Raw genomic sequence first — 10861 nt, 5'->3', positions numbered from 1 at the left:
CACAAAAAAAGGGCAAGGAGGTGCATCTTCTGTCAAATACTCAAGAATGCAAAAAAAAATGGCCCCAAACCAACATAAGAACACTCAAAAGGAGCATCACAAAAATCATATGTAATTTAGCTCGAGAAAGTTGTGTGTCGACTAGTAAAGTCGTGCACTATTTATCTTTGTCATACTGCACAAAGTTGTATACTCGGAGAAAGTAATTGTAAGTGGGAAAGGAGGGATCCTAAGAAAAACACGGACTCAAAGTTGGTCACAAGTTTCAGTCCTCAAATTTGTCCAATAAAAATCTCAACTCCCCACAAAATTTATTTTGAAAATGTGCAACTCATGAATTTCCAATCATTCAACCATGTGGTAAATTTTCCAGAACCATCGGTAAATTAATAAACCAATAAAAATGTAGGATTTAAGAACTAGATTTCCACTAGGACAGCTAAACTTAACAATTTTTCTCCAAGGAAACAACAACTAAAAATTGTGTAAAACATTTACACTAACAGTTCTGTTAGTGTTTCGCGTGATTGGTTAGCCTCTCAGATTGTAATATCTGTTCTTTCTAGTGAATGCTAAAATATCCAAAAAATTGTATTACAGTACATCTTATACATTAAAAAGAAAGCATACCTCAATGACAGATGGTTGATGAAATCCACAACCCCAGAGGCTTCATAAACCCCTAAAGATGCAACCAAAGCAGAGGGCAATCTACAGATAGAGTGAGTTTGCAAACATTATACCTCTGCGGAGGCTGTCACTGGCCGCAGAAAACTTACTCTCTAAGGTTACCTCCCCCACAGCATTGGCAGCAGCACGCAACTGAATTAAAGAAGAAGAAGAAGAAGAAGCAAAAACCTTTTTATTCATGGATAGCCCAAGTTTCTTTATTACTTTGACAAATGTATAAAATCAAAAAATGATTTTCCTAGGTTTTTGCAGCCTGTGAAACAGGTTTCGTTGTGAAAGGGGTTCAGGCTTTCAAGCATGAGAAAGCAGAAATAAGTAGTTTATAAATATATATTTTATTTGTTTGTACCTGATTCAAGAATTCATCAAGCCTTCTAGCACTTCGAATGATACTACCCTCGAAAACATCTGTCATTTGAATCACCTCTGAAAAACTCGCTCCCTGTATGAAGAAAGCCATCATTACATTGTAGAATAAATAACATAAGTGTTTCAAGCATCCAAAAAATGATAACCAGCAAATTTGAGGGACTTGACAACATTGGGACAATCAGTTTTAGAATGTAATATGTTGTTAGTCCTTCCTAGTGAAAGAAATCATTTAGAAAATGCTCCGCATTGAAAAGTAGTGCTAGAGAAGTACAATTGCGAGCAAATTGAGTTTTTCCACATTGCATTGAACACTCATCTGCCACCACATTTTGCTTCTTGCTTCCCCAAATTACTAATTTTCATATCTTTCTCGGCCTTTTGGCTAAGATCAAGTGTAGCATGATACAGCAACATGTGCCTCTTGAGCAACATGTGGCTAAGATCAAGTTACAAAAATTTAATTACATCAATACAACACTCCTTACTTGTGGCCTTGAAAATTTGTAGAAAACCCAACAAGTGTAAATCAATATTAATTGGAATGGAAATTGAATTATAAGGGTTCAAATACAAGACTTCTTGTACTGATATATGTTAAATCATCAAATCAACCTAAAAGCTTATGCTAATGGGTTATGGAAAACTTAATTATATCAATACTACTAAAGTACGTTTCTTTCCCACAAACAAGAAAGCATAAAGATGGAAAAAAAGCACAAAGATGGACAAGACACACCATGGACACAGTAAAACCTTATTGCTCAAGAGGCTAGAACATAAAACACTGCTCAAGAGTCTAAAACATAAAACATGTTTATTAAAATATGCACTGTTTAAATATCATGGACAAGACACAATATGAACATGGTAAAACATTATTGTTTAAAAGACTTCAACATGGACATGACAAAGACAAGTCAATTAAGGCATGGTTGTTTAATTATTTCTATAATTTCATGCTGTTTCAATTCATGATATTTTAATTTGGCAGACTATGATGAATGGAAATACATTCTCCAGTTAGATGGGTGTGTTATAGCATGTATTGATGATGTATATAGGATCTTTTTGTTTGTTTGTTTGTTTGGTTATTTATTTTTTTTTACTGTAGTTTTACTTGATTAGTTTAGAACTTCCATGTATGCCTAGTGCATGAAACAAGATACAAGATGTAGCATTCTATCGTACTTCGTCTGCATAACAAAAATATCAGAAAATTAGTCTATATAGGAAGAGATAAAAAAGATCCAGAATTGCTTGTATTATTGATAAATCCAAGATCGAAGGAATTGAAATTTTGATTTCTGCAAATAAGATGACTAAATGCAAGTAGGCATAATATACATGAATGTGTTCGTGTTGCATGAAGCATGTAAACGCATCAAAATAAACAAAATCAGCCATCAGTTCTCATTATAAAATTATACAAAAAATATACTAACCTTTGACCAACAGTAAATGACATCCATCAAATACGGCCTTACAGTTGATTCCACATATTCTTCCACATTTATCTCCAACTTGCATTCATGTTGTATCTATATCCAAATAAAATATGATTGCATTTGGAAATAAATTAAAAACGCCCTTAAAAAAGAATAAACAGTAGGTGCTCAGCGGTTTAAAACCTCAGCTATTCTTCTCGCACTATCTTGGAGTTGCTGTAATGGTCTAGCAAGCTCGGTTCTTAACTGTATCTGCTCATTGGACTTGTCTCCTGGTATAAAACAACTTGCAAGGGATGCAATCTGGTGATGATCTAAGTCATTGAATGTTCCTGTTGAGATTGTAACAAAATATAACTTTTCTAGGTATACGAGGTATAAACTGAAAAACTTAAAGCATTCCAGTTGGCTTGAATCAAGAAAGAGAGAACTTTTGTAATAACAAGTTGCGATGAAAATTCAAACCTCTAATCTTCTAATCTTCTAATCGATGATATAATGTTTTAACAATTTGAGTTACGTTCACGAATATAAATAATTACAATTGAAAAACAAAAAGGCCAAGCATAGATATGCGACCAGTACTATCCACAATCTGACTTCACAACTACAATCATAAAGCGATTACTTTCAACCCAAAGCTCCAAAAACATTGCCCAAGTCATGAGCAACAATCTAGAGATTATCCAACAGACCTAGAGCAAACATCATGTGGAGCATAGAACCTCCCTGAGATAATAAACACTATAATTTACCTTGTTGAAAACAGCAAAAGATCTCTCAACTAAATCATATGCACAACTCAGATTCAAAAGCAGCATGCGTAACCAAGTCCACAAGTAAATAAAATGCATTTTTGACATCAGGGAATATAGACTGTAATCACTGTTTTATCGAGTGGAGCATAGAACCTCCCTGAGATAATAAACACTATAATTTACCTTGTTGAAAACAGCAAAAGATCTCTCAACTAAATCATATGCACAACTCAGATTCAAAAGCAGCATGCGTAACCAAGTCCACAAGTAAATAAAATGCATTTTTGACATCAGGGAATATAGACTGTAATCACTGTTTTATCGAGTGGAGCATAGAACCTCCCTGAGATAATAAACACTATAATTTACCTTGTTGAAAACAGCAAAAGATCTCTCAACTAAATCATATGCACAACTCAGATTCAAAAGCAGCATGCGTAACCAAGTCCACAAGTAAATAAAATGCATTTTTGACATCAGGGAATATAGACTGTAATCACTGTTTTATCGAGTGGTCACACTTTCCAGAAATGCAAGGACACCTTTCTTCAGGACGCAGTGTATCCTTAATAAGGCTTTCTCAGCATGCGCCTGAGCACCTTAAATCCCTTTTTTTTATTTATTATCTTTTATAAATAAATCAAGTAATGATTTCTAAAAATGTTAATTTCTCTCCTTGAACTTCTAAAAACCCTCTAGTTTTTCTTTTTTTCATTATCATATCATTTATACCAGTAAAAAATTATTGGCATTTTACTATTGTGCAGCTCACATAAAGATCTCACCTTTTTTACACAAGCTTAAACTCTGGAAACTATTGTTTTCTAGTGTGCCTCTTGCTTTTAAAATTGATTGTAATATTTATATAATATAGTCAAATTATATTGTAAAAATTTGAATATGAAGGTCAGCTTTTGAGGTTCACTAATCCATCAAATCTTTAAACATTCAAAACTGATAATAATTGAAGTGAATATGATAACCAGAAGAATATGCACCCAAACTCACCATTAAACATTAATTCAGTAACAAGGAGCTCATCTCCTGTGTCAATCAAGCAGGCTGCACGCCCCTTCAACTGAACTACACCATCTGCATCAATGTGACCAAGCTTTTTCAGGACCCGAGAACGGTTCTTCAGTTCATCACGAAATTTTTGAAGCTGCATGTTGAAGCAAAAAAAAAAAAAAAAAAAAAAAAGTTGTTCAAAGCCAGGTACACAGATCTGATGAGCATGGTCAATACTTTTTGTGTGTGCTTCTCCGTATGATGCTTTTGCAAATTCATTAAACAAAATTATGCAAGGGAAAACAGACAAGTTTCTTCCTATTTTAACTTTTTTCTTAATCTGTAAATGGAGTTACAGGAAAATGGAGCGCAGTGCCTAAAATTTGACCACTTTAACAAAAGAAAATATTAAAAAATAAATTTTAGACAAAATTCATGCTGACTCAAACAAAGCATAAAGGTAAATCCTAGTCGGAAGGCATCTAAGTACCTCGTTACACTTTGTGTCAAACGAAGCAATTACAAAGGCGTCCTATTGTACTTAGGAACCAAGATAAGAGGTAATTATTAAATCATGGAAAGTTAAAGAAACGTCAACTATACCTGGGAATCGCGCATTTTGGTCTTGAGTATTTGAATTTCATGATTAACCTCCGCTTTCCTCTGAAAACATTTAATCTGGTCCACTTCATGTGACTGCAGTAATCAATGGGGCAACCATAAAACTCTCTAAAGAATATTTTATGCAAGTACTCCACGATAAAAGAAAAAACCTTTTTTTATATACCTTATGCAGAGGATGAGAATATAATTTCCGCTCAAGTTCCTCAATCTGCTTCACCAACTCAACAATTTCTGGATCTTCAATACTCATGTCCTGAGAATGAGCAAAAGAACATTGAATTGCCAGTACAGTTTTTCTCTCGAATATGTCTTTAAGTACACATAAAGCACTACATTTATAAAGAAAAAGAAAAGAGGACTACAAGTTCAATTGACATGCAAAGAAAACTCAATTACTTATTTTTAAAATTATTTAAAAAAAAATTAAATGGAAAGAAAAAAAGCCCTTAAGTTGATCAGCTGGCACTGAGGATTCATTCTTGATGCAAACCGGTTGCTTAGTTTGATTATTCTTCAATAATTAATATGCATCCCCTAAATTAAAACAGAGCATAATTCTGTATCTTAACTAATCTGCTTGATTGGCAAAAACAAAAAAGGAAGTCATGATGCAGAGACGTCGCCAATTAATCTCAAGTATGCAATGAGGTAGAAAACTTGAAGTATTGAAAAGATATGCTTCTCTTCGTTCAAAGAGTTCTTCCTCCCCCTATGGTTGTTACTTCCAATAAGATTTTTTGTAATCCTTTGGAGGATTTGTAATTTTCATTATACTGAACAAAACTCTTGTTCCTCATCAAAAACATATATAGAGAAACGAGTTTATAGTGTAAAAAGTCTTGATTCGTTAACACTTTCATGAAAGATATAACATACAATTATTCAAATATAAGTAAGCAGCTAATTTTTACCTTAACTGGATTCAATTTTGGAAAACCCTGTGGAAAACGAGTTCCCAGTTCTTCCAATGCAAGCAGTATGCTTTCCCTTGCTTCCACGGGTCTGAGATCAGAAGGAATAGAGATTCTGAGTTTGCTCAAGGCTGAAATAAGAGGCAGCTGAACTGGAACCTGAAAACATAATAACAACGATGACATCTCACATTTTAAATGGACCACCATCACACCAAAATAAGAAGATCAAAAAAGGATTTACAAAATTAAAATCAAGATATAAGAAGCCCCAGCTTAAACATGAAAAACTAACCACGTGCATTTCACCCTTTTCTCCAGGACGGGGTGGACAAGGTTTTGGTCGTGAACTATTCTCGCTTAGACAAGGAGAGCATTGGAGTAAGGTATCCACTATATAAGCACCACCACGTGAAGGCAAGATGCCTAACCCAGCTGAGGGCTTTTTAACAACGTTAACTACAACTCCCCAACCCCAGTCTGTCCCCCCTTCTCTTACCTTAACCTGCAATTCAGAATAACCAATCTAACCAAGTTGCCAAGTACGGGTAGCAGTCTGGCATCGAATGAAATAGATTTAAAAAGCAAAAGTAATATCAAAAGATTTTGACATGCATAATTATTTTCTATTAAATCTTAAACAAAAAAAGGTTGTTCATTTTCACTAACAATCAAATACATGCATTTAAAAGATGATAAAATAGATTGGTATTAGACACATATAATTCTTTTTTTTTTTTTTTTTTTTTTAAGAGAATCCATGTACTCAGACCCTGGAGACATTAAGGGGTTTTCATATTATGCTTACAAAATAGTTTTTCAATCATTTGCCTCATCTTTACTGATTTGGATTGTGGAGCGGACATAGGTTTAGGCAAGATGGCTTATCAACACCTCTTATAAATGAATTTCCTACACCCCTAGTACATACCAACCGANTTTTTTTTTTTTTTTTTTTTTCTTAAGAGAATCCATGTACTCAGACCCTGGAGACATTAAGGGGTTTTCATATTATGCTTACAAAATAGTTTTTCAATCATTTGCCTCATCTTTACTGATTTGGATTGTGGAGCGGACATAGGTTTAGGCAAGATGGCTTATCAACACCTCTTATAAATGAATTTCCTACACCCCTAGTACATACCAACCGACCAGGAAGAAGAAAATAGAGAACTCTTTCCGGCCTTGTTATTTCAGACATCATCTTCTTCTCAAGTTGTGCTATATCAAGCTTTAACTTGTGGTATTCAGCAACTTCAGCCTAAATGGATAAAGCATAATAGTTAAAATTCTAGTAAATGATCAAAATATTAACAACTACATAAAAATAAATAGGACAAAACTTGCCTCTCCTGAAGCATCAAGTGTGGCAGCTTCCTCCTCTAACTTCGACACTCTTTTCCCAATATCAGGCAATGCCTAAAAATGAGATTATTAGGAAGTACTTTTTCAATATCCCATTATGCTAATTCAAATAGAAAGGATTTTTAACCACAACCTTCTCGTGCTGAAACTGATGAAATGAGTGTCTAATAACATGCTCAGCTGTAAATTGGCCTTCAGCCCGGCTCATTAAATTTAAAATTGAGTAGTAGCTCAGTCTAAAAGTACTAACAAGGGGAGCTGGTTTGCCCAAAATCATATCTTTAATTGTTCCCATCTCCACCTGGAAAAAAGTAAAGCAGTCAATGCTTTATTTTCTAGTAAGAAAACATCTTTCATTAAGAAGAACTAGTGAACAAAAGACGAGGCTGCACTAAAAACAGCACTCGACCGACACAAGGGCCACTGAGGGCCACTGATTAACAAAAAAAATGATAACAATGAGTTCCAAGCTCTTTTTCCTCGTACATGTGTTGATGCCTACTTCCTTATTCTACCTCTATCATTCTCTTTAAGATGGAACTGTGGTTATATATTTCTAGATGCGAGACTAAGAGTGAATAAAAACTTCTATTTTGTAACAGGTGCTGTCGATGTAAGAAGGATGAGGAAATTATGGATCAGTAGTTCTTTTCTTTTTCGTAGGAAACAAATATTTCATTAGTGAATCTGTGATGTAAAATATTGCCATCTTATAATGGATCACTAATTCTTGTATTGCACTTTTGCTCATATGGGTCAAACCATTCTTTTAAAAAGGAAGTTTCTTTGGATTAATACATCAAATACCATTGTGTGGAATGGGTGTTTTAAGAAGTAGAACTTTTAAAGGAGATAAGAATGTCAAAATGAACAGTTCTATTCTTTGAAACCTCCACTCAGAATAGTCTAAGGATGTTTCTTTGCAACCGCACTTTGTCTTCAAATTGTGCCACGTAAAGAAATTTCTTCTATCATCTTGGTATTGGGTTTGTTCTGGATTTTTTTCCCCTTATAATAAAACAGAACTTGTGGAAAAAAAATGAGAGAATATAATGGACATACAAAAAAGACCAGTGCCCAGAAGGAGCCAACCTGAAGAAAATGGCTCCAAAAGAGCAAGATGAGACCCCTAATATTTATTATAAAGTCCTTACAAAATGAAGCCCAAATGGAAGTATGGAACCTAACAAGGAAAACTTCCTCCCTAGACCGCTCCACGCCTCTATTCACTCTCTTGTTCCTCTCCCCCAAAGACCACAAAGAAAATAACAACTGTCAGCTACCTACCAAAAAAAAAAAACTTTTTACAAAAAAACTCAAGGTCTGAAGGTCTAAAATAAATGGTACCAGATCATTGAAGTATAATCACGAGACCACAATACTACTCCTTTCTAAAGGATGCACCACCGCAGACCAATCAGCAAGGATGCCTTCCCATAAGTTGATCCATGGTGTTAACTCTATGATGAAGAACTTCTCAGATAAAAAATATAACGTTCTTGGGAATTTTAATCTTCCACAACAAGGAAATAATAGAAACGTAGGACAAGGAAGGGTTAACCAAACAAAAAAGGATATGCAAGTGTAACCCTGAGAAGGATTAGTAATCCAAGAACAAAGATATGTCCTCCCTAAAAAAATAAAAACATCATAATATCTCAAGTTTCCTTATCAAATAATGGCGGAAAAACCCCAAGGTCAAGAGAGGAGGAAAAGTCCCTCGAGGAGGAAAGAATAGAAGCCACTGAATGAAACCTCATGGAAGACAAATGGTATAAATAAGAGAATACAGAGCAAAGGGGCTATCACCCAACCAGATGTCCTCCCAAAAGTAAGCATTCACCTCATCCGCCACCACATAATGAACATAGGTAGAAAACAAAGGAAAACACTTAGAAATAGCTTTCCTCAAGTGTCGGGAAGTGCCCTCCGAATCCCCACTTGAGATCCACTCAAAAGGGTGCAGATTAATATTGCTCATAAAAACCTTGTGCTAAAGGGAATTAGGTTCTTGGGAGAAATGTCAAAGCCACTTAGCCAAAAAGGCTTCATTGCACACCCTATGATTACCAATATCTAACCCCCGAGCTCCACACACTTCATCATCACACTCCAATTCAAAAGTGGCCCTTTACCTTCTCCAATCCCCTCCCAAAGAAAGTCTCTCATGCTTTTCTTCTCCAGAGATTTCCTAACCGACACTAGGATACTCAATAAGGAGAGGAAATATTTCTAGATTTTGCTAACGAACAAAATCTTTGGTAAGTCTTCCTCCTTTTGTTCTCCTTCAAAATCAATTAGAACCGATCAATATTGGTTTCATTTCTTCTACATTTCACTGTCTCAATGAAATGGCTTCATATCAAAAAGATTTGTTTACGTGAACCAAATTAGTCAACATGAAACCGTGCAAGAATGAATCCAACAAAACCTAGAATTGATTGAACTCCACCAAAAACCTAAACTCCAATGTTTTGGGCAATGAAAAAGATGGAAATAAATGGAAGTTAGACCCCTTAGGTCTTTACTAAGGTAAGTCTACTTTTCTGAAGCTATCCAAATCAAGAGATTGATTTACCAACGAATGGCTTTGATATGGAAGTTCAACTACTAGTGAAGGTTAAAGTTTTTCAATGGCATACAGAACATTAAATAATCAAGAAAAAAAGGCAGAAGAAGCTCGCAAACTGGGCAGTTTCCCCTTCAATATGTTGTCTTTGTGTGCATAAAGATGATTTTTATTGGACCACGTTTTCAAACTTCGCACAACAACAAAACCAGTGTGATATGAATCCTTTACAGTCAGAGCAAACTGCTAATGTGTAGGAACTAACAAAAGTACAATTCGATAGAATGATTGATAAACTGGCAATGGAAGACATAACTGAAATCCGATCCAAGGTGTTAACCCGTCCATGCAAACCCTGTCGCACAAAGAACTTCACATTCATTGGAGTTTTTATCTTCCACGCTGAGGTGAAGATATATGCATTAGTAGGGGAGGGATTGGTCAAGCAATTGAAGAAAGAATGAGAAGATCTTTTGCAAGGGCTGGGAGACTAAAGGCGAATATCCACCATGTCAAGCCTAAAGTGAAAATCACCCAACAAAGATAAGAGAGCCAAGACACCAATCGTTTCCCTATTGGTAAAGGAGAAGATTTAGATAGTGGCTTTAAACAAGGATATGAAGTAGGTAGGTATGCAACTTAAAGCTTGACTGAATGAGGGCAAGTCTTTCCACTACTGAGAAGTTATCTTTCCAAAAGGCAAGACTCTTGCGAATTTTACCAATAACCAAGTCCGAAAAAAAGATGCTCCTTGGGTTATGACCAAAGGGAAAACTAAGATAGGCGGAGTGCAAAGCACCCACCTCAGTGCCCACCCAGGATGCCCATCTACTAAGCTTGAATGAGTCACAATCTCAAACGTTTGACACTTGCCTCTATTAATCCTTAGGCCTGAGATGACTTCAAAAAACGCTAAAACTTGATTTAGATTAACAAAGGAATCCATTATTTCAAAACAAAAAAGATTGTGTGTGGTAAAGGCTTGTCTTATTCTTCCCAACCAGAAAACCCTTCAAAATAGTGCCCTCCGCCCGTTTTACAACTAGAGTGGGACATAAACTAAGTAGGGAGATCATTCAAGACCAAATAAATAAGAGCGAATGCCCCCCCCCCCCCCCC

General features: G+C 35.4%; 1 protein-coding gene across 1 annotated transcript in view; it reads right to left on the bottom strand.

Annotated features, from left to right (window-relative positions):
- Positions 1–365: 365 nt before the first annotated feature.
- The window catches only part of LOC111805403 (DExH-box ATP-dependent RNA helicase DExH10), a 14532-nt gene continuing 4036 nt past the window's right edge, over positions 366–10861 (bottom strand). The window contains exons 5-16 of the mRNA XM_023690486.1: positions 7307–7474; positions 7156–7227; positions 6953–7069; positions 6104–6313; positions 5809–5967; positions 5061–5150; positions 4877–4969; positions 4274–4427; positions 2691–2839; positions 2505–2600; positions 1040–1132; positions 366–822 (exon numbers count right to left, since the gene is read on the bottom strand). Coding sequence (XP_023546254.1) covers positions 712–822; positions 1040–1132; positions 2505–2600; positions 2691–2839; positions 4274–4427; positions 4877–4969; positions 5061–5150; positions 5809–5967; positions 6104–6313; positions 6953–7069; positions 7156–7227; positions 7307–7474 — 1512 coding nt within the window. The 3' untranslated portion in view covers positions 366–711. The remainder of the gene's footprint in view (positions 823–1039; positions 1133–2504; positions 2601–2690; positions 2840–4273; positions 4428–4876; positions 4970–5060; positions 5151–5808; positions 5968–6103; positions 6314–6952; positions 7070–7155; positions 7228–7306; positions 7475–10861) is intronic.

The sequence above is a fragment of the Cucurbita pepo genome, chromosome LG11 (assembly GCF_002806865.2).
Source record: "Cucurbita pepo subsp. pepo cultivar mu-cu-16 chromosome LG11, ASM280686v2, whole genome shotgun sequence".
In the NCBI taxonomy this organism is placed as follows: domain Eukaryota; kingdom Viridiplantae; phylum Streptophyta; class Magnoliopsida; order Cucurbitales; family Cucurbitaceae; genus Cucurbita; species Cucurbita pepo.
Note: the sequence above shows the minus strand (reverse complement) of the source record. Positions and strands in the feature narration are given on the sequence as shown.